The 21241-nt window shown below is 40.2% G+C and overlaps 1 protein-coding gene across 1 annotated transcript in view; it reads right to left on the minus strand.

Moving 5' to 3' along the window:
* The window catches only part of RTF1 (Rtf1, Paf1/RNA polymerase II complex component, homolog (S. cerevisiae)), an 81480-nt gene extending 60608 nt beyond the window's left edge, over positions 1–20872 (minus strand). Inside the window, exons 1-2 of the mRNA XM_006831752.1 lie at positions 20678–20872; positions 6307–6417 (exon numbers count right to left, since the gene is read on the minus strand). Of these exons, the coding sequence (XP_006831815.1) occupies positions 6307–6417; positions 20678–20872 (306 nt within the window). The remainder of the gene's footprint in view (positions 1–6306; positions 6418–20677) is intronic.
* Positions 20873–21241: the final 369 nt, after the last annotated feature.

Here is a 21241-nt window from a genome sequence, read left to right on the forward strand (position 1 = left end):
CTAGGGGGAAGGATTGCATGGAGGGGATTGTAACCATGGCAATGAGACGATATACGATAGAATGAATGTAAAACTAATGTTCTCCCATGTAAACTATCACATAATTCACAATAAATCATTAAAAAAAAAGAAATCCTGAATTGATACAAAATTGTTACTCAGAAATCAAAACTTATCCTAATTAAATTAATAACTTGTTGCCATGTAATTTATAAAACAAAGTGATACTGGTAATTGTGTTTATAACATTTTTACAGCAAAACTTTGGCAAATGTTCTTTCTTTCCTTCTCTCTCTTTACTTGAACAAATATTTTGTACCATGAGGAATAATGAGTCCGTGTGACATTGTAGGATACACACTGGACTTCCAGCCTCAAGGTTGGCAGTACAAACCCACCAGCGCTGCTCCTTGGAAATCCTATAAAAGGTCGCTGTGAGTCAGAAGCAACTTGAGGGCACTTAACGACAAGCTGAAAGTAAACTCATCAAATATCACACATACAAAGTAGTATGTGTACAAAAAACAAGGTGCTATAGGATAAGCACTGAATTGCTAACAGCAAAGTCAGCAATTCAAACCCATCAGCCACCCTCGGAAACCCTTTACAGGGTCACTATCAGTCACAACCAATTGGACAGGAATCAACAACATACACTAATAAACACACAGAAAATACTAGCTGTGAGGTGAGGGTCTTTATTGGAAGTATATGCTATATGTTCTGGCAATTTATAAAGTTCTTTTGGACATCTAACGAACTTCCCTGGAAAAGCTGTTACCAAATGAATTTAAAAGTGAAAGGCTGCCTCTTTTTCAAAATATTCTATTAATGTTTTTCTATTAATAAAATATTAGTGCCAGACAGAGATAATAGAGTGTGAATAGTAGTGCAACTAGATCAAAATGGGAGAATCCAAATGATCAGGTAGATTAGGAGAAAGAAAAGCAGCTCCAGGAAGAAATCCAGTAGAAAATAATGGAATGGGGGAAATGAGCAGCAGCAGGTAGGATCATAACCACAAATGAGGAAGACTAAAGAAAATTCCAGGGAAGAGGAAATAGCTGTGACAAGTGCTGAGCTACAAGGCTGGACCAAAATGCTTGAAAACAAGACTATATCTGAAGCTTTTTAACAATAATAATTCTCACTTAAGGAGGGAATATTAGAACTACTTGTTATTTCTTCACTTTGGAAAATATTGTTGTTGTTAAGTGCCAAGTTGGTGCTAACCCATAGCGACACTGTATAGGGTTTTCGAAGAGCGGCTGATGAGCTTGAACCGTCAACCTTGCAGTTCAAACCGACTTTGCAGTCCAGGGTATTAACCCGAAGCATTACACTCCTTGGAAAATACAATTATACTCAATTTTCAACCACCATCCAAAAAAGGGTTTCTTTCACATCCATTTAGATGTTTACCGGCATCTAGTGAAAATCTAGGCTTCCTTCTTAAATATCTGGCAGCTATGTTTTTATGGACTCCATTATAGGACAAGCACTGGACTGCCAACCAAAAGATCAAAAGATTCATGGTTAAAATCCACTACCTATGCCTCGGATTTGCTCTATGAGTCAGAACTGACTTGATGGCACTTAACAATATGATTTTATAGGAGCATGGATGGTGCAATGGGTTAGGAGTTAAAGGATTACAAACTCTTAAGGTCAACTCAACCCTACCAGCTTCTCCATGAAAAATGCTCCTATAAAAATTTGTAGCCTCAGATATCCTCATACTTTGTCCTATACAGCTGCTATGAGTGGACATGACTAAACGGCAGTGGGTTTGATGGTTGGGTGTATGATTTTATGGGTTCAACCCTCTGTTCCTTGTAACAAATGAACTTTTGGTTTTGGCTGTTTTTAAAATCTTCTCTTATAAATGACTAGCTGCTAGCTCTCCTGTGCCCAACTTTATTTTTCCTTTTTGTCTCTTTTGTTTGCACCAGGGCTTCAAACTTGTTCAGTAATGGTTGATGCAGTGAAACTGTAACAGATACAAATTTGTAAAATATGAAAATACAGTTATTTATTGGAATGGGGAAAATTACAGGTCAAAGCGCTGCAATGGGAAACTCACAAGAAGCCCCTTCAGAAAGAAGCCTGATATAGGAGATTCAATTATTGCCAGGACTAGGGAGAAAAAAAACATTCAAAGATATGTGGTAGGCTGCCATCTTTGAGCAAGGCACCATTTCCAACTCTGCAGTTCAAGAGATATGGTTTCTATCCAACGTACACACTGCCATTGTTTTCTAGGAGGGAGATTCAGTTCTTAGCAGGGTGTCAACACTTAATTTTTCCAGTCTGTTATCATTCCAGTGCACCCACAGTTTTGCTTTGTTGGCCATGATTTAACTAGAATAACTGACTCGAAAACTGGCCTTCATCCTTGGTGTTTCCACTGCTATCAAATGCTTTCAGGGACAGGAAGTGACAGCACCAAAGTGCTATTCCACAGCATTAGGATCTACCACTAAGTTGTGCCTCCAGATTTCCCTGCTTAGTTTTTCATGTGTCCCAAGATATCATTGAGAATAACTCACCAAAAATACACGATATACTTTTATTAAACTTGATTTTTCTCCCTGCAAAGATACTGTATGCATGAAACACCTATCATTTTTTCCCAAACAGGATCTTATTGTTACTGTACACTGAATCTACTTTTTTGGGGGATAGGAAATTTGGGTAACTTCCCCAAGATATTAATCAGCTAGGTATTTTGTTGCTCTAAAATCAATGTATATGTCTCTCCTTATAACAAGCTAACAATTAATCTTTTAACTCCATTGCTGTTGACCAGTTTTCTGTTCTAGCAAATCTCAGGGGTTAACATACTTCTTTCTCTCTGTACTGATGGCTCACTAAAGACAATAAACCTCAGAGGAGGAAGGCAAGAAGATTTGAGAGGCATATCTGAAAAACTCCAGTATAGTTTCTGGTACAAGCAGATTCCTTGACTGAAAGTCATCACTTTAACAACCAAACCACTAGAAGGCTGATTTGTAGACAACAAAGACACAAAAGTCATAGCAGAAATGAGAAGACACAGCAAATTAATTCAATAAGTAGTTTTTACATATGGAGAGATATCAAAATATTCACTATGAGAATGGGGGTAAAAGAAAAATGTATGCGCCTGTGTCTGAAATTTTATATCCTAAGAAGCCCTAGTGTGGCACTGTAGGATCAGCACAGAACTATGAACCACAAGGTCAGCGGTTCAAACCTACCAGCTGTTTCCTGGAAACCCTATACAGGTTTGCTATGAGTCAGAACCAACTCAACAGCACTTAACAACAACAACAAGGAATGACGGTAGTAGCGTAATGGTTATGTGTTGGGTTGCTAACTGCAAGGCCAGCAGTTTGAATCTACCAATCTCTCCTTGACAGAAAGAGGAGGCTTTCTGCTCCCATAAAGATTTATCACCTTGGAAATCCTACACATGGCTGCTATGCTTGACGTTACACCACGACTAGAACCACCACCAAGGATCTCTCATGGAGCTATGGTGGTACAGTGGATGGTTAAGCACTCAGTGGCTAGTAGAAAGGTTGGTGGTTCACACATACCAGCTGCTTTGTGCAAAAAAAAGTGGCAGTTTACTTCTGTAAATATTACATTCTTGGAAATCTTATAGGGCAGTTCTACTCTGTCCTATAGGGTCACTGAGTAGTACTGGACTCGACAGCAATAGGTAATCAGTAAAGGTCTCTCTAAAGTCCCTTATCCATCCTAAAATGTCTCTACATTGTTATTCAGTTCCATCAAGTTAGTTCTGACTCATAGAGACTCTGTATAGGGTTTCTGAGGAGCAGCAGGTAAGTTTGAACTGCCAACCTTGTGGTTCACAGTCCAGTGCTTATCCTACAGCACCAAACCATAAGTCCATAAAAATGTCCCTATAGCAGCCATAAATCTGAGTTCATAGTAACATCACTGACTATTCTAGTAGTTGGTGGGATTTTTTAATAAGTATTTTAAGTCATTTTCTTAATTGTCCAAAAACTGAGGTTTCTGCTCTAATTTTGAGTGCTCAGCATTAAGCTAGTAACCTGGGCCAGAGGGTTATGATGCTGACCAAAGAACAGGCACCTTTCAGAATGGCTATGATGCAGAGGCTGGTGCTGTCATAGTGCAGTTCCTGGTTAATGAACTCAGCTGCAAGTCAAAAGGTTGGAGGTTCAAGTCTACACAGAAGTTACCACAAAAGAAACATCCGATAATATACTTAGAAATAATCTACCATTGAAAACTTTATGGTACATAGTTCTACTCTGACACACATGGGATGACTATGAGTTGGAACCAACTCAGTGATAACTAGTCTCATTTTCATTCCTAGAGGTGAGCAATGTGGTAAAACTGAAGTAGAGTTGCAAGCCTATAGATGGGGGGGAAAGGGGTAACTCTAGGTTCCTGAAAGTAGGAATAACTTGTAGAGAGAATTCATTCAAAAGCTCATTCTCCACTAGATGGGATACAACTTGTCTGCCAGCTTTTTTTCCATTACGTGCACAGATAGTTGGGTAGTCTTCCAAGGTGGGGACTTTTTGATTTGGTAAAGTAGATGCCTAAAACGTGGCAAAGGAAACGCTAAGCTATAAAGGTTTTATAGATGCTAGATCCAGTCTTGCACAAGTTTCAGGCTCCTCTTATGCTATGGAGCTAACTTTACCCATCTGGTAGAAGCAGCTAACAAAGATGAAGGGAATTCCTTAGGCTAACTGCATACTTAGGACCTCTGATCTAGTGAAAAGAAAGTAGCGAGTGGAATACTTCAAAGGACAGTTAGTACTTAAGAAACTGCTAAGATCATAAACATTTTATAGCACATTCCAGAGAACACAATTCAAACTTAGTAGAGTACTAAGGAAAAACCAATAGTAACTGACTTAAAAAAAAAAAAAAAAAAAATTAAATTAGCTGATGTAGGAGTAGTGGAAGAGGGAGTCATTTCCAGATTTTCTTTTACTGTCTATGCAATTTTTAAAAAGCACACACATACACACTAACAGAAAAACAAAACAAATTATTTTATTTACCTCAGTGCTCTTCTAACAAACTATGTTGTTTTACCAATTTGAAAGAAAATAAGATTCCTCCATTACCAACAAAACAATAGGATAAAACCAACACATTCACTACCTCTTACTGTGGATACCAATTTTAGGTCTATTAAGTGATCAAAGATTAAGAGCTCTGGTAGCGTAGTGGTTACGAATCGGGCTGCGAACCTTAAGATCAGCGGTTCGAAACTACCAGCCACTCCGCGGGAGAAAGATGAGGCTTTCTACTCCCGTAAGGATTTACACCCTTGGAAACCCTGTACAGGGTCGCTATGGGTCAGAACCGACTCGACGGCACTTAACAACAACAACAAAGTGATCAAAGATTAAGAGAAAACTACATTAGCCAGTTAAAATGCAACTGTTCCATATTACATGTACAGGGGGGCACTGGTAATACTATTGTTGTTGTTGTGTGCCGTGGAGTCAGTTCTAACTCATAGCAATTCTGTAAGGTGTTTCTGAGACTACAAATCTTTAGGGAGCAGAAAGTTTCATCTTTCTTCCGTGGAACAGCTGGTAGTTTCGAACTACTGACTTTGAAATTAGCAGCCTGACTTGCAACCACTACCAGAGCTCCTCAAATACTACTGTAGCTGTTAATTAAATTTTACTATAATAAACATTTTGTACTTAGCAGAACTCCCACACACACACAAGTACACACTTAAGAAATTATTTTCTTAGACTACAGAATAAGTAGTCTCTACCTCTGGTAGCGTAGTGGTTACGAATCGGGCTGCGAACCTTAAGATCAGCGGTTCGAAACTATCAGCCGCTCCGTGGGAGAAAGATGAGGCTTTCTACTCCCGTAAGGATTTACACCCTCGGAAACCCTGTACGGGGTCGCTATGGGTCGGAACCGACTCGAAGGCACTTAACAACAAACAACAACAAGAAAGTAGAAAGAGTAAAAAAGTACTCTGAATCAAATGAGAAACATGCAAACATCTTTCACCTTATCCCTTTCTTTGGTTAAGGTTCTGGATCTTTTAAGGCCTTACTTTGTTGCTGAGAGGTTTAATTAAGAACATCAACTTAGTTTAGACACTGAACTATTAGATTTTCCATCTTAGGTCATTACTAAGTAACTGCAGAAACAATGTAAAAGGAACATAACAATTCAAGAGCTTTCCATGAAGTTTTCTCTCTCTAACAAGTTCTGAGCTACATATAGGTCTCAGTTTGCAGTAGGAGATCTTCAGAAGTCACCACCCACCATACCCACCTCATCATCACTGTCCGAAGTCTCAGAGTCCGAGGAGGCTGCAGGCTGACTCACAGGCGGCTCCTTCTCCTCAGAGTCACTGCGCTTCCGTTTTGCCAGGGACAAGAGCTCCTAACGGGAGAAAGTGACATGAGCTTTGTTCAACAGAGAATATCCAAGAATAACAGAATACCTATTCTCCAAGAACTCTTGGATAACTATGTACTCTCAATCAAAGGGCATCATAAAGGGGACTTTTATCACATGGACAGGCTGTTAGTGTATTAATTGTTAAATAAATGTTTTCTAAATTTGTGTCCCCTCTCTTAATGGGAAATGTATGTCTGAAATGGAAAAGTGACTAGCAAACAGAACTGGAGGTTTGTCCCCAATTTGTCTCCACTTTTTCTCTAAATTATAAGACTATCAATTCTCAGGGGTATAGCTACTAATACTCTAAACATCCTTCTTATTTAATTCATGGTAAAATTAGCATTTGCAGGCTGTTTTGATTGAGTTGATTTCACTGGCAAATTGCAAGTTTCCAAAGTCACTTTATATTTTGAATGCTTAAACTAGGAAAAAAGACTTGGGTGGCTTCAGTGTTTAATCCAGGGGATGACAACAAGCAGTATGTGTGCTAGCCTAATTTGACAATTTCAGTACTCCCACCTCTGCCTTACCCTGGTGACTTAAGTGAGCTAGATGGAGTGGGGAAGGGAGGGGTGACAGTGGTGGTATGGGGGCTCCATTAAGAGTCATGACCAACCAAGATTTGGTCTGTCAGTTTTCTCCCCACTGTACTTTTCTCAAACTCCACAAGTCAATCAAAAAGGACACTTGCTCTGTTCTTGCCCTCTGCTAATACTAATTGTTCTTGCTGTTAGTTCTGTTGAGTTGGTTCCAATCCTGTACAGGGCTTCTAAAGAGCCATGAGCTTGAACCGCTGACCTTTCAGTTAGTAGTCCAGTGCTTATCCTACAGTGTCACACCAGGACTCCCTATACTAGTTCCGGTGCACTGTTAGACTGTACTTAATAAATGCCAGGTGCTTCACTAAATAGCTGACCCTGAATCTCCACAACCTTAAAAGGGCAGGTACTGTTACCATCTCTATTTAAAGATATCGAAACTGGGCACAGCGAAGTCCAGTAATTTTTCCACAGACTTTTTAAAGCCCCTCTGTAGCTAGTATAGGATACAGCCAGTTTCCAAATTGACTACTAGAATCCTTGACTCCTAATTCTGTCATGGTTTAGTCGTCTAAAATATCATGCCTATCTGTCCAACTTTTGAGAAGTACTGGTATGGTGCTATAGGATACGTAATGGACTGTTAACTACAATACTAGTGGTTCAAACCCACCAGCTGCTCCTTGGAAACCCTATACAGGGTCACTGAGTCAGAACCTACTCAACACCACACATCATCTGTCAAAAAAAGAGAGAAACAAAGAGAAACTACAACTAACAATTACTAGTTGTAGTTTTCCTTGATCATGGCTACGCAGTTATAGGTCAAGATAGAGTCCAGAATAACAGACTGCTACAAAGTATCTGTTTTCTTCTAGTCTCTTTCTATTTTAGGAGTTTTCTCTCTTTGGCCAGAATAAGAAAATGACCTTCTCAGATTAACAGCTGACTCTCTCTTCTTCATAAACAGTCATGAAAGGTTACTCATTTCATTAGAGAGAGCTTAGCACACCAACTTCCTGGAAAGGCTAAAAATCACAAGAACATTCAACTCTTTCAAACCAAAATGGAAACTCCTACAGATCAAACACAAATTGGAGGTAAAAAAAACCTGGAATGTCATGATCATTTAAAATATAATGTACATAATTTATATATAGTAAAAATTACCCTTACAATGTACAATTCTGTAAACTTGACCAAAAAAAAAAAAAGTTATTTAACCATTACTACATTATGGTATGGATTACATCTCAATGTCAAGAAAACAAAAATCCTCACCAATGGACCAATAAACAACATTCTCATCAACAATGAAAAGACTAAAGTTGTCAAGGACTTCATTCTTCTTGGATCAACTATCAACACTCACAGAAGCAGCAGTCAAGAGATCACACAACGTACTACTGCATTAGGCAAATGTGCTGCACAAGACCTTTCTAAAGTGTTGAAGAGCAAAGACGTCAGCTTGAGGACTAAGGTGTGCCTGACCCAAGCTATGGTATTTTCAAAAACTTCATATGCATGTGAAAGCTGGACAGTGAATAAGGAAGACTGTAAAAGAATTGATGCCTTTGAGTTATGGTGTAGGAGAAGAATATTTAAAGTTCCATGGGCTGCCAAAAGAACCAATAGATCCGTTTTTGGAAGACGTGCAGCCAGAGTGCTCCTTAGAGGCCAAGATGGCCAAACTTCGTCTCTTATACTTTGGACATACTGTCAGAAGGGACCAGTCGCTGGAGAAGGATATCATGTTTGGTAAGGTGGAGGGTCAGAGAAAAAGAGGACGACCCCCAACGAAATGGATTGGCCAAGTAGCAGCATCAATGGACTCAAGCATGGCAACAGTAGTGAGGTTGGCCCAGAATCGGGCAGTGTGTCATTCTGCTGTGCATAAGGTCGCTATGGGTCAGTACCGACTTGATGGCATCTAACAACAACAACAACAACATCATGATCTAAAGGAGTTCTGGTAGCGTAGTGGTTACGAATCGGGCTGTGAACCACAAGGTAAGCAGTTCAAAACTACCAGCTGTTTCACAGGAGAAAGATGAGGCTTTCTGCTCCCGTAGATTTACAGCCTCGGAAACTCTGTACAGGGTCACAGAACAACAACAATAACAACATCATGATCTAGAACACTTGTATCACACACACATTTCAAATTCCCTTATGTTCCTCATATCCCTTCCTTCATCTGGTAATCAGACATCTCTTTTCTGTCCTTATAGTTTTGCCTATAGTAGAATGTCATATACATGAAATCATACAGCATGTAGCCTTTATAGAGTCTGGCTTCTGTCACTAAACATAATTCATTCATGGATCAGCAATTTATCTTTTTATTGCTATCTAAAATTTAACTGTATATAGGAGTCTGGTGGAATAAGCACTGGACTGCTAACTACAAGATCAGTGGGTTCAAACCCATCAGTTGCTCCTTAGAAACCCTATACAGGGTTGCTGTATGTTGACAGCACTTAACAACATTCAATTGTATGATGTAATGTTGTTAGGTGCCATCGAATCAGTACCAACTCATGGTACCTTATGCACAGCAGAACAAAACACTGCCCGATCCTGGGCCAACCTCAACATTGTTGCCACGCTTGAGTCCATCGATGCTGTTGGCCAATCCATCTCCTTGGGGGTCCTTCCTCTTTTTCTCTGACCCTCCACCTTTCCAAACATGATATCCTTTTCCAGCAACTGGTCCCTCCAGACAATATGTCCGAAGTATGAGAGACTAACTGTGTGATGTACTGCCATTTAATTATTCATTTATCAGTAGAAGATGTGCACTTTCTTCAGTTTTGGACGTTTATACATTCACATACATATAGTAAACAAGGTTTTTATTTCACTTAGGTAAATAGCTAGAAGTGAGTTTGCTGTGTGGCATGGTAATTTATTTATTTACTATTATTCCCACCCTTGTTGTTGTTAAGTGCTGTTGAGTCGATTCCAACCCATAGCGACCCTGTATAGGATTTATGAGGAGAAGCTGGTGAGCTTGAACTGCCAACCTTGCAGTTCAAATGGCTTTGCAGTCTGGAGCATTAACCCACAGCACCACACCAGGACTTCCACCCTACACCCTACAAAAATACACATTTATAGTTTAGAAAGATTTCTGGTCATTTACTCTTCCCTGGCCTCTCAAGAATCACAAACACACTGAAGGCTATCAATCAAATTGGGTCCCGCTGTAGGATAAGCAGGCTATCAATCAAATTGGCACTGTAGGATAAGCAATGGACTGCTAAGCACAAGGTCGGCAGTTCAAACCCACCAGCCATACTCGGAAACCCTATACAGGGTCATTATGAGTAGGAACTGACTCAAAGGCACAAAACAACATCAATCAAATCAGCTTCCCGAAAAACATTATTACTTGCAGTTGTTGTTAAGGCGCTCTGGTAGAGTAGTGGTTACGAATCAGGCTGCGAATCTCAAGGTTAGCAGTTCGAAACTACCAGCTGCTCTGTGGGAGAAAGATGAGCCTTTCTGCTCCCATAAAGATTTACAGCCTCGGAAACCCTGTGCAGGGTCACTGTGAGTCGGAACCAACTCCACGGCACATAACCACCAACCACCATGGTTGGGTAGAGGCTATGCACCTGGCTTTTAGAGCAGTTTCATTAAGAAGGCTTAAGGGTCAGTTTGTTGTTACTACAGCCCATCTTGTTGGTTCCAAACCAGAGCAACCCTATATAGGTGGGGCTTATGAGTCTGAACAACGACTTTGTGGTTCAAAGCGACTTTGTAGTCCAGTGCTTATCCTACAATGCCACACGAGGACTCCATTAAATTAGACCATCGACAATGATACCCTGATGTTTTAAAATAAAGTTATGCTAGTTAAACTAGAATTATAATTCATCAATTTAACTCAAAGATTTTAAAGTTTAATTCTCCCATCCCACCAATCACAAATAAATATACTTTCTTGTTTAGTTATATCAGGGTTAAACTGTAAGAAAACAACTTAGTTCTTCCTTATTTAAAGGAAATTAAATCTCAGTTCTTTAATCATATTTATGATTATATTAAAGTGGGATACAGATTCTATACCTCAGAAAAAGTGAACACCAGAAATTATTTTATAGCTAATTAGCATGCTGAGTTCTTTTTCACTTATTCATTGCACAAATATAAATAACATAACAAATTACTACTGGCCAAAATGACCAACCATTTTGCTTTGCCTAGGACTGTCCTAATACTAGCATTGAAAGACCTGCATTCTCAAAAACTCAGAAGTTCCAGGCAAACAGGACCTTTGCTCAGCAGTCTACTACAGTCATCTATTACGTATCATCAGGCCCTGGGTACACACACAGTATGGAATTTAAAATTAAGAGAGACACTGACAATCAATAAGGAAAGAAACAATTATCTCCAGCGATAAATGCTAAGAAGTAAGTGACTCAAGAGAATGGAAGACCACTCTGCAATGGGGTGATCAGGGGAGGCTTCTCTGAGGCATTTAGGCAGACTAGAAACAGTGTGGAGAAAAGTGCAGTTTTCAGGGCAGAGGCCTCTAGCTGGCAACGTTTTCACTTAGACAAAGCAGTAAAAGAGGACTAGTGCGACTGGAGATTAGCAGGCAAGGGGGAGAATGGAATGAGATGGGGTTAAAGGTAAGGAAAAACCAGGTTTGTAAAGCAAAATTCAGAGCATAGATTTACTTAAAGGAAGAAGCAACAAAATGGTATTTTAAGTGTGGGAGTGATGCAATCCACTCAGAGTTTTAAAGAGCACTCCAATTGATAGATGTGGAAGAGACCGAGAGGAATTGCAGCAGAGCTTCATCAGAGTAGGTGATATTGGATTGAGTACTGGGCAGATCAGCAGCAACAGGGATAGAGAGAAATGAGGATGTGAGAGATATTTTGGAAGAGTCTCGTAATCAACAACTGTTTAAATTCGAAATTAACAGTCTATTTCTCCTTGTATTTCAAAATTATAAGTAGAAGATCACAAGTCAAGCAGTGGACATTGTTTACTTTTCAGGAGTAAGAAAGGGAGTCATTCTGTGTTGGTATGTTTGTGACAGAGGGAGGTACTGCCATATTGTTGGAATAGTTTCAATAAGCATGTGTAACTTTTATAATTAGAAACGAAAATAAATCAAATCAATGAACACACACAAAAGATCTTCAAAGGAATAATTCCAAAACATAACAACGCTTTAAATTTCACATGATAGGCACACCAAATGTGGCTACGTTCCAGAATCTTCAAATTTCTGGCCAAGTAATTAGAAGCTGCTACATACCACTAAGTTTGATCCTGACTCAAAGCTACCCTACATACATAAATGAAGTAATTCCTGATCTTGTGTCATCCCCACAATAGTTGCTGCTATGTTTGAGCTCATTGTTGTAGCCACTGTGTAGATCCAACTCTTTCGCTGGCCCTCTAGTTTATCAAGTCCCACCTGATACCAAGTCCAAAGTATATGAGAAGAAGTCTTATCATCTTTTAATGCTTCTAAGGAGCCTTCTGATCTGTACTTCTTCCAAGACAAATTTATTTGTTCTTCTGGTGGTGGTTGTAGTGGTTGGTGATGGTTGAGTTGGTTCTGTCTCATAGTGACCCTGTATAGGGTTTCTAAAACAGTAAATCTCCCCAAAGGTCAGCTGAAAGATTCAAACTATTGACCTTATGGTTCTTATGGTTAAGTAACCCAATACATAACTCATTATACCACCAGAGATCCTTTATTCTTCTGGTTGTTGTTGTTAAGTGACGCCGAGTCAGTTCCAGTCCATAGAAACCCTGTATAGGGTTTCCAAGGAGCGATTGGTAAGCCTGAACCACCAATCTAGTAGTCCAAACTGACTTTGCGTCCAACGCATTAACCCACAGCACCATAATATTCAATATTATTCACCAACATAAAGCTAGACAAATCAATTCTTTGGTCTTTCTTAAATATTATCCAGGTTTCACATGCATAATGTTGTTGCTGGTGTTAAGTGCAGTTAAGTCATTTCTGACCCATAGCAACCCTGTATAGGGTTTCCAAAGAGCAGCTGGTGAGCTTGAACCACTGACCTTGCAGTTCACACAGCTTTGCAGTCTGGCATATTATTTGTTGTTGTTAAGTGCTGTTGTGTTGGTTCCAACCCATAGCGACCCTGTATGGGGTTTTCGAGGAGCAGCTGGTGAGTTTGAATCGCCAACCTTGCAGTTCCAACAACTTTGCAGTCTGGCACATTAACGCACAGTGCCACACCAGGACTCTTGTTGTTCCATCAAGTCAAATCTGACCCATAGCAACCCTGTATAGGGTTTCCAAGGGGCAGCTGGTGAGCTTGAACCACTGACCTTGCATGTCAAACGACATTGCAGTCTCATGCATTAGCCCACAGCGCCACACCAGGACTCATAATAGGCGACTGAAAATATAATGGGGCTTGGGTCAGGCACAGCTCAGTTCTTAAAGTGGTATCTTTGTTTTTTAACACATACTGTAACACTTTGCAACAGATATGCCCAATGCAAAATGTTGTTTATTTCTTGACTGCTATTTAAATAGGTATTCATTGTGGATCCAAGTAAAAGGAAATTGTAACAACTGCATTATCTTCTCTGATGTCCTTATTGGTCCAGTTTTGAGGATTTTATTTTATGTTGAGGTATAATCCATACTGAAGTCTGTAGTCTTTAATCTTTATCAGTAAATGTTTCAAGTCCTCTTCACTCAACAAGCAAGGTTGTATCATCTACATACTACAGGTATCATCTACATACTACAGGCTGTTAATGAGTCTTTCTCCAATCTAAATGTAGCATTCTTCATAAAGTACAGTTTCTCAGATTATCTGCTCATCATACAGATCAACTAAATACAGCAAAAGGATATGATTCTGATGTACACCTCTTCTGATTTTAAATCATGCAGCACCCATTGTTCTGTTCAAATGACTGCCTCTGGTCTATGTATAAATTCCCCATGAGAAAAATTAAATTTCCTGAAATTCCCATTCTTTACCATTGTTGTCCATAATTTGTTATGATCCACACATTCTAATGCCTCTGCATAATCAATAAAACACAAGTAAACATCTTTCTAGTAACCTCTGCTATTAGTCAAGACTCATTTAACATCAGCAATAATATTTCTCATTCTGGTTCCATGTCCTCTTTTGAATCTGGTTTGAATTTCTGGCAGTTCCCTGTGGATGTACTGCTGCAACCATTTTAAAATTACTATCAGCAAAATTTTACTTGCATGTGATATTAATGGTATTGTTCAATAATTTCTGCATTCTGTTGGATCACCTTTCTTTGGAATGGGCATAAATATGAATCTCTTCCAGTTGGTTGGCCTAGTAGCTCTATCCAAATTTCTTGGCGTAGATAAGTAAGTGCTTCCATTGCTTCAAAAGTTTGTTGAAACAAGTCAATTGGTATTCATCCATTCCTGGAGTCTTCTTTCTCTCCAATGCTTTCAGCAGTTTAGACTTCTTCCTTAAATACCATTGGTACTTGATCGTACATGCTACCTTTTAAAATGGTTGAACATTGACCAATTGCTTTTGGTACAGTGACTCTGTATTCCTTCCACCTTCTTTTGTTTGGTATTTCACCCATAAAAAAAAACAAGCTCACTGCCATCAGAGTCAGTTCTGACTCATAACCCTACACTCATATTGTCCTTCAATACTGCAACTTGAGGCTTAAAATTTTTTTTCAGTTTGAGAAAACTGAAATATCCTTTCCTTTGGTTTTCCAATTCTAGGTCTTTGCATACTTCATTACAATACTTTACTTCTTCAGGAGCCACCCTTGGAAATCTGCTCAACTCTTTATTTCATCATTTCTTCCATGTTCTTTATCTACACTATATTCAAGAATAGGTTTCAGAGTCTCTCCTGACATCCATTTTGTTTTTTGTTTTCTTTTTCCTGTCTTTCTAATGACTTCCTGGTTTCTTGAGATGGTCTATAAACTCAGATGGGATATACTCAAGGTCATACTTTGGCTTTTGTGGAGTGAGTTGTTTTTAATTTTCTTCAGCTTTAACTTGAACTTCCACATGAGCAATTGATGGTTGGTGCCACAGTTGGCCCCTGAGCTTGTTCTCACTGATGATACTGAGTTTCTCTAATAATATTTACGAGACCTGGTGTGATGCCATAAGATAAGAACTCAACCGCAAAGTCAGTTTGAACTGCAAGGTCTGTGGTTCAAACTTACCAGCTGCTCCTCAGAAACCCTATCTATACAGGATTGCTATGAGTCAGAACCAACTTTATGGCACATAACAACAACAATAAGTAATTATAATTGTAAATAAAAATATCAAGTTATAAAGATGCTTAAAATCCTTCCACAGCTTCTTGTTACCTTCAGGATAAAGTCCAGAGACTGTAACACTGTCAACATAATCCTGATGTTATTGTTGTTAAATGTTATCAAGTTGCTTTCAACTCATAATGATCCTATGTGCAACAGAACAAAACTTCTCCTAGTCTTGAGCCAACCCCACAATCCTTGATTACTTGATTATACAAGGTCTTCCTTTTTTTTTTTTTCAACTGATTCTCTACTTTATCAAGCATAATGACCCTCTCCAGGAACCAGTCCCTCCTGGTAACGTGTCCAAAGTATGTGAACCTGTTAGCGGCTTTAAAACTTGTTTTTAACCCTGACACCCAGTAAGATAAAAGATATTGTGTGAAGCATGTTTTAACAAATCAGTACTTACCTTTGACCCACTTGATGTCTTCTATTCAATGTTTTATTTTTAATGCTGGTTGTGATACACTAAACTGACTTCCCATCCTCTAGGTGTTGGCACAGCATCTGCCTCTGTAACTTTATTTGCACCACGATCTCTCCAACCAATTATATCCCCTCACTGAGCTTCCTGTCTCAGTGCTTCTGTCCATGCTGCTTCCTCAACAATGACCACTCAACATTCTCCATTCACTCAGCCATCTCCTAGTCTCCTTTCCCCAATACATACTCCAGGGTTTCACTTTAACATTGCTCCCACCAGACTAGCACACAGTCCTTGGTCATCCTCTCACAGTACCCTTGCTCTTTCTTCACAGTCTGTAGTACAATTGTAGGGAAATGACTCTCAGCAAGGTTGCTTTTTCACTTGCGAAAACTCTAAGTAAGGCCCCTAAATGTGGTGAATACTTCTTCAAGGGAGCTTCAAAAAGTTCATGGAAAAATTCCATTATCTTTCCATTCCATTTTTCCACAAACTTGCTCTCATAAGGACTCACTTTTCCTGCAATATTTCTTTAAGAAAAACAAAAGTGATGTAAAATTACCTCTACTATATGCAACATTGTTGCTATTGTTGTTAAGGGCCTTTGATGCAGTCTTGCAAAGCTAGCCAACCTTGTGGTTCGCAGTTCAGTGCTGATCCTACAATGCCACATCAGAAATCCATATGCGACATTAAGACACAAATTTAAAACTTCACGAAAAATTAACACTGACACTTCCCACAACTTCATCCTGGACTTCTAAATCTGCCTCCAAATAATGTGAAGTACACTATATTAATAAGAAGCACAACATCTAAATGTCCCAAGCTTTGTGTAGATTTATGGAAGGATACTTTTTACACGTAATGTTTAAAGATACTTTTTACATATAATGTTTAGAGATACTTCCTAGAAAATATGTAGGAGTATACTCTCTCAAATTTATTACTGCTACTTCAAGTTGGATGAACACACAAAAACAGGACATAACTACTATTTTGAATTTAAAAAACAAACAAACAAAACAACAAAGCATCCTAGAGTGCATAAGGAGCCCTAGTGGCATTCTGAATTAAGCAATGGGCTGCTACAGAAAGGTAGGCAGTGCAAAGCCAGATAAGACAGGCTGTAAAGATTTAGTCTCAGAAACCCTATGGAACAGTTCTACTCTGTCCTGAAGGGTCACTAGTATGAGTCAAACCTTGATTTGATGACAGAGAGTTTTGGTTTTCGTGTGCATATGGTTCAACTTCATTTTATTTTACTGTATAGAAAAGCCATGCAAAATTTATAATAAATTTAGAAATTAATTCTAAGTTGTACTGATATGAAAAGAGAATTATGATTTCTTGTGTAAGATGCTTTTTATGCTATAGGGCCCACGGAATAAACATTATTCCATAACATCACTGCATATATACATTATCTGAATGCAGTTACATATTGAGATAAAAGGTCTACAGGTTTCCCTCAATGTTTTTTTTTTTTCTTTATGATTTGCAATTAAAAATGTTGGAAAAAGGTGTGGCCAACATAACAATAGGGTCACATGTTAAAAGAAAATTCTTTAAGCCCTCAAACTAAGATCTGAGTTTTTAAAACCTTGGAAATTAAAAACAAATTTCAAACTGCTCTGCTCTAGTCATTATGAGCTGGATTGGGGGTGGGGGAAAGACCTCTAACAGTGTCCCCAACAATTCAATCACTTTCAAGATTTAGAAGAACGAGCAGCTTTGCTACTAAAACATCCCTGTTAACTTCCTTTGATTACCCCTGTGTTCTTATCTTGAGCATAGTATAGCACGGACAAGAAGCTATTTCTCTCCCAAACTACTTAAATGGCCTACTAGAAAATTAGCTTGTATATGGACAGGGGTCTCAATAATCAACACATCATAATTACCTGGGCTGTACTTGTTTAAAATGAAGAGTCAAGGTTCTAGGTCCCAGATGGTCAGATTCAGTAGGATGTAAACTCCTAGAACCTGCATCTTAAATAAGCTACCCAGGCACTTCTGACACAGGTGGGTCCTCAGTCTACCACCAAAGGGAAAAAACCATCCCAGAAGACTCACCTGAATCATTTTCAGTAAGGACTATGTTGGAGGTATTATTTCTGACATAATGACTTAGATTCCCATCTGGAAAATTGAGGAACAAAGTTATGTTCTTAGTAATTGTGCACCTCTCTCATGCTAAGTGCTCAGGTTTGTATTTTCTTACAAGGGTCATGCACAAAACAGCAAATCTATACTTCTGATAAAAGACCCAGAACTAAAAGGAGCATCTTGGTCAGGAAAGGTCCAAAAGGTATTAATTTTGTTCTGAGAATTCCTAGTGACCACTTGCTGACTGTGAACTTCTGCTGAAGGTCTCTGGTGAAAACTTCCAGAAGGTGGAGATCTTTTATTCCTCTGGGGCCTGGCACAGTGCTCAACAGAAAGGTAAACAGAAGCACTGGTGTCTCTGTTAGGATGTACAGTGGGAATTTCAATCTGATTCTCATTTGCTAACAGAATTGCCAAGGAGTGGTTAAAGTTGTTAAAACTGAAAGTGCTGTTAAAATGTATTATGCATTAGGTGGTGGTGTGGTAATGTGCCATAGAGTCGGTTCGAACTCATAGCAACCCTATATAGGTTTTCTAAGGCTGTAAATCTTTACAGGAGCAGAAAGTCTCATCTTTCTCCTGTGGAACAGCTAGTAGTTTTGAACTGCTAACCTTGAGGTTAGAAGCCCGACTATACTACCAGAGTTCCTTATACTTACAAATTTCACGCTAGTTTATTTTTACAAATAGGTAAAATATTTAGAGTTGCAAGCTCCTCCAGTTCCTGCTAGAAAAGCTCTTTGCAGATCAGGTAAATCTCTCTACCACTAAAGGAAGTTCTCAATTCATTTCATCCATCAAAATTGTGTGGAGAATCCCCATTTGAAGCTTAGTTCATTTATCCTTAGAACATATGTCTTGAGAGTGTTTTACCAAGGAAGACCTTTCAATAACCTTTTAAATCTATATACAAATTTCCTCTAAATAACTCTGAGCACTAACAAACATGAATTCTTGTAACCTGGAAATGTCCATGAAACATTATTCTACTTTCAGTATAAAAAAATTAAAAGATCAAGAGATTAAGGTTTTGTAGTGAGATAAGTAAAGGACTTGAAGCAGTACAGATCTGAGTTCAAATACCAACTCTACCACTTACTAAACTATGAATCTAGGAAAGTTACTAACTTCTTCAGTCCCCAATTTTCAGATGAGGGAAATGATACAAGCTTCATTGTAATTTAAGAACTTGCTAATGTAATAAAGCACTTCACTAGGATGGACTAGTTCATCCCAGGCACAATGTAAATGCAAGCTGATGTTATACCATTCTAGATCAGAAAAAAGCAAAAATGTGTGGTTCTGTAGGATAAGTACTGGACTGGTGACCAAAAGTTGTACAGTTCAAATCCACCAGTTGCTCCTTGGTAATCCTATTCAGGGTCACCTGAGTTGGAACTGACTCAACAGCACACTCAACAACAACAATCCTCCTGCCAGTCTAGAATCATCTATCAACGAAAGGTTTATGGTCAATAAGATACATTTTTGTGTGTTTTTATAAATAAAAGGGGCCTTTCAATGAGAACCCTTTGAATTTACCCTTTCCGTTTCTAGCCCCAAAGTTTCCATACTTTTGACAGATCACAGGCCCCAATACTTCCTAACATCTCCACCACCATTTTCAAAACAGCCCTCTTTTAGCCCTGAGATATCTAACTTCCAAAACCATTTACATACAAACTTTATACCTTGCCACTGCTTTAATCAACAATAATTCACTTACTTGATTCTTTCAATGGCCCAATCAGATCAACAAGGCTGATGTTATATCTTGATTTTACTGTTAAAGCCAAAGATATATTTCTAGAAAGCAGCATAGCCCAGCCTAGAAATCAAATTTATAGACTCTAAGTTCAGTACTCTTTCTACTCATTCATAAAACTACCTTCTCTTGCATATTCTTTCTTTACATCAATATTTAACAAAACACGAGGGAAACCCCTGGTTGTACCTCTCAGTTATTATTACGGATATGCATGCTACAAAGGACAGCACTCTCCCTATCTTATGGGTATTTTCTAGAGAATAGACACAGTCCTCGCCACTCTAAGGCATAGTTACTTTCCTTGCTTTCTGCACCATGTTTATAATTCAAGTAAACTGGGTTCTTTACAAGAAAAGGACCAACAGGCCTCTGTGCCACAGTCCCTCAACCCCAACCTACATCGTTCTCCATTTCTGCCAGTATCTACCTTCTTTCCTCCAATCTGAAGTTTTTTTTCAATCTGACATCCTAAAGGGAACCATTCTCAACCACAAACGACCCTAGTCACTAAACCGGCCCGTGCCCACAGCTAAGTCTTTCTCACCAAACACCGCAGAGATGCCCCGAAACATTTACGAGTATCCTTCTTCTTCATCTACAGCCTCACTTCTGAATAACTGTATCTTACAGAGTCCACACCTTCTCGCCCCTTCCCCGCGACCCTGACCGCCCCACGCTCACCCTTGCACCTCCCCCAAAACCTCCCAGTCTCCAGGGTTGGCGGGCGATACTTCCTATCTCTCCGGGCTCGGACTGCCTGGCCTGCAACCCTCCGTCCCGGTCACAGGCCCTAGTAGTCCACGGCCCCCTTCGTTCTCCCTAGCCCAAGGCCCATCAGCCGGTCTGTGCCCCACCTCCCCGCCCAAGGCGCCAAGTCCTCGGGGCTCTGTCTCCAGGCCCGGGCCGGGCTCCGAAGGCACCAGGCTCTGCGAGGAACATGGGGAGGGGACGGCAGCGGTGGTCAGGGCACAGGAAGGGACCGGCGCTCGGATCGGGCGACTCCGGGCCCGGCCGACTCCCGGCTCCCGTGGCCCCGATTCAGTCCTCCCGCCCCGCCGGCCCCGCGCCTCCGCGGCCTGCCCTCACCTGATCCAGGTTCTCGTCACTGCCGCTGTCTTCAGTGTCCGAGTCGATCACGACGCGGCCTTTCCGCTTCTTTACCATGGTGGTCCCCCGGCACCCACGCCGGACGCCGCCTGGACTCCCCTCTACCCCGCCTGCCAGTGGGACCGCCACTGCCGCTGCCGCCGCCGCTCGACCCACACAAAGGCGACCGCGCATGCGCGCTCCACTCAAGGGGGGGGCCGTCGCACGCCGTTCGCTGGCGCCCGGCGCCCCGCCCCATCCCACCCCCAACGCAGCGTAAGAGGCGGGACCGTGCGCGGGGCCTGGTAGTGGGCGGTGGGTGGCGGTCCTTTACTGAACTGAACTTCTATATGTGGAATCTTAGGCGAGTCGCTTGCTGCGGGATCGAAGCTCGGTGGGCTCCCTTTGGGGCGAGGATTGGAGCCTCAAGGCTTTGAGTTCACTCTAAGGAGGCTCACGTATCTCCAGCCTTTTAAATGTCCGACACTGATGAAATGAAAACAGCTTCTAGGGCGGCCTGCCTAGTTGACCACGCAAAGAACACTGGCTAGGAGGATAGAGCCT

Source organism: Chrysochloris asiatica, unplaced genomic scaffold (assembly GCF_000296735.1).
Source record: "Chrysochloris asiatica unplaced genomic scaffold, ChrAsi1.0 scaffold00004, whole genome shotgun sequence".
Taxonomy (NCBI): Eukaryota; Metazoa; Chordata; class Mammalia; order Afrosoricida; family Chrysochloridae; genus Chrysochloris; species Chrysochloris asiatica.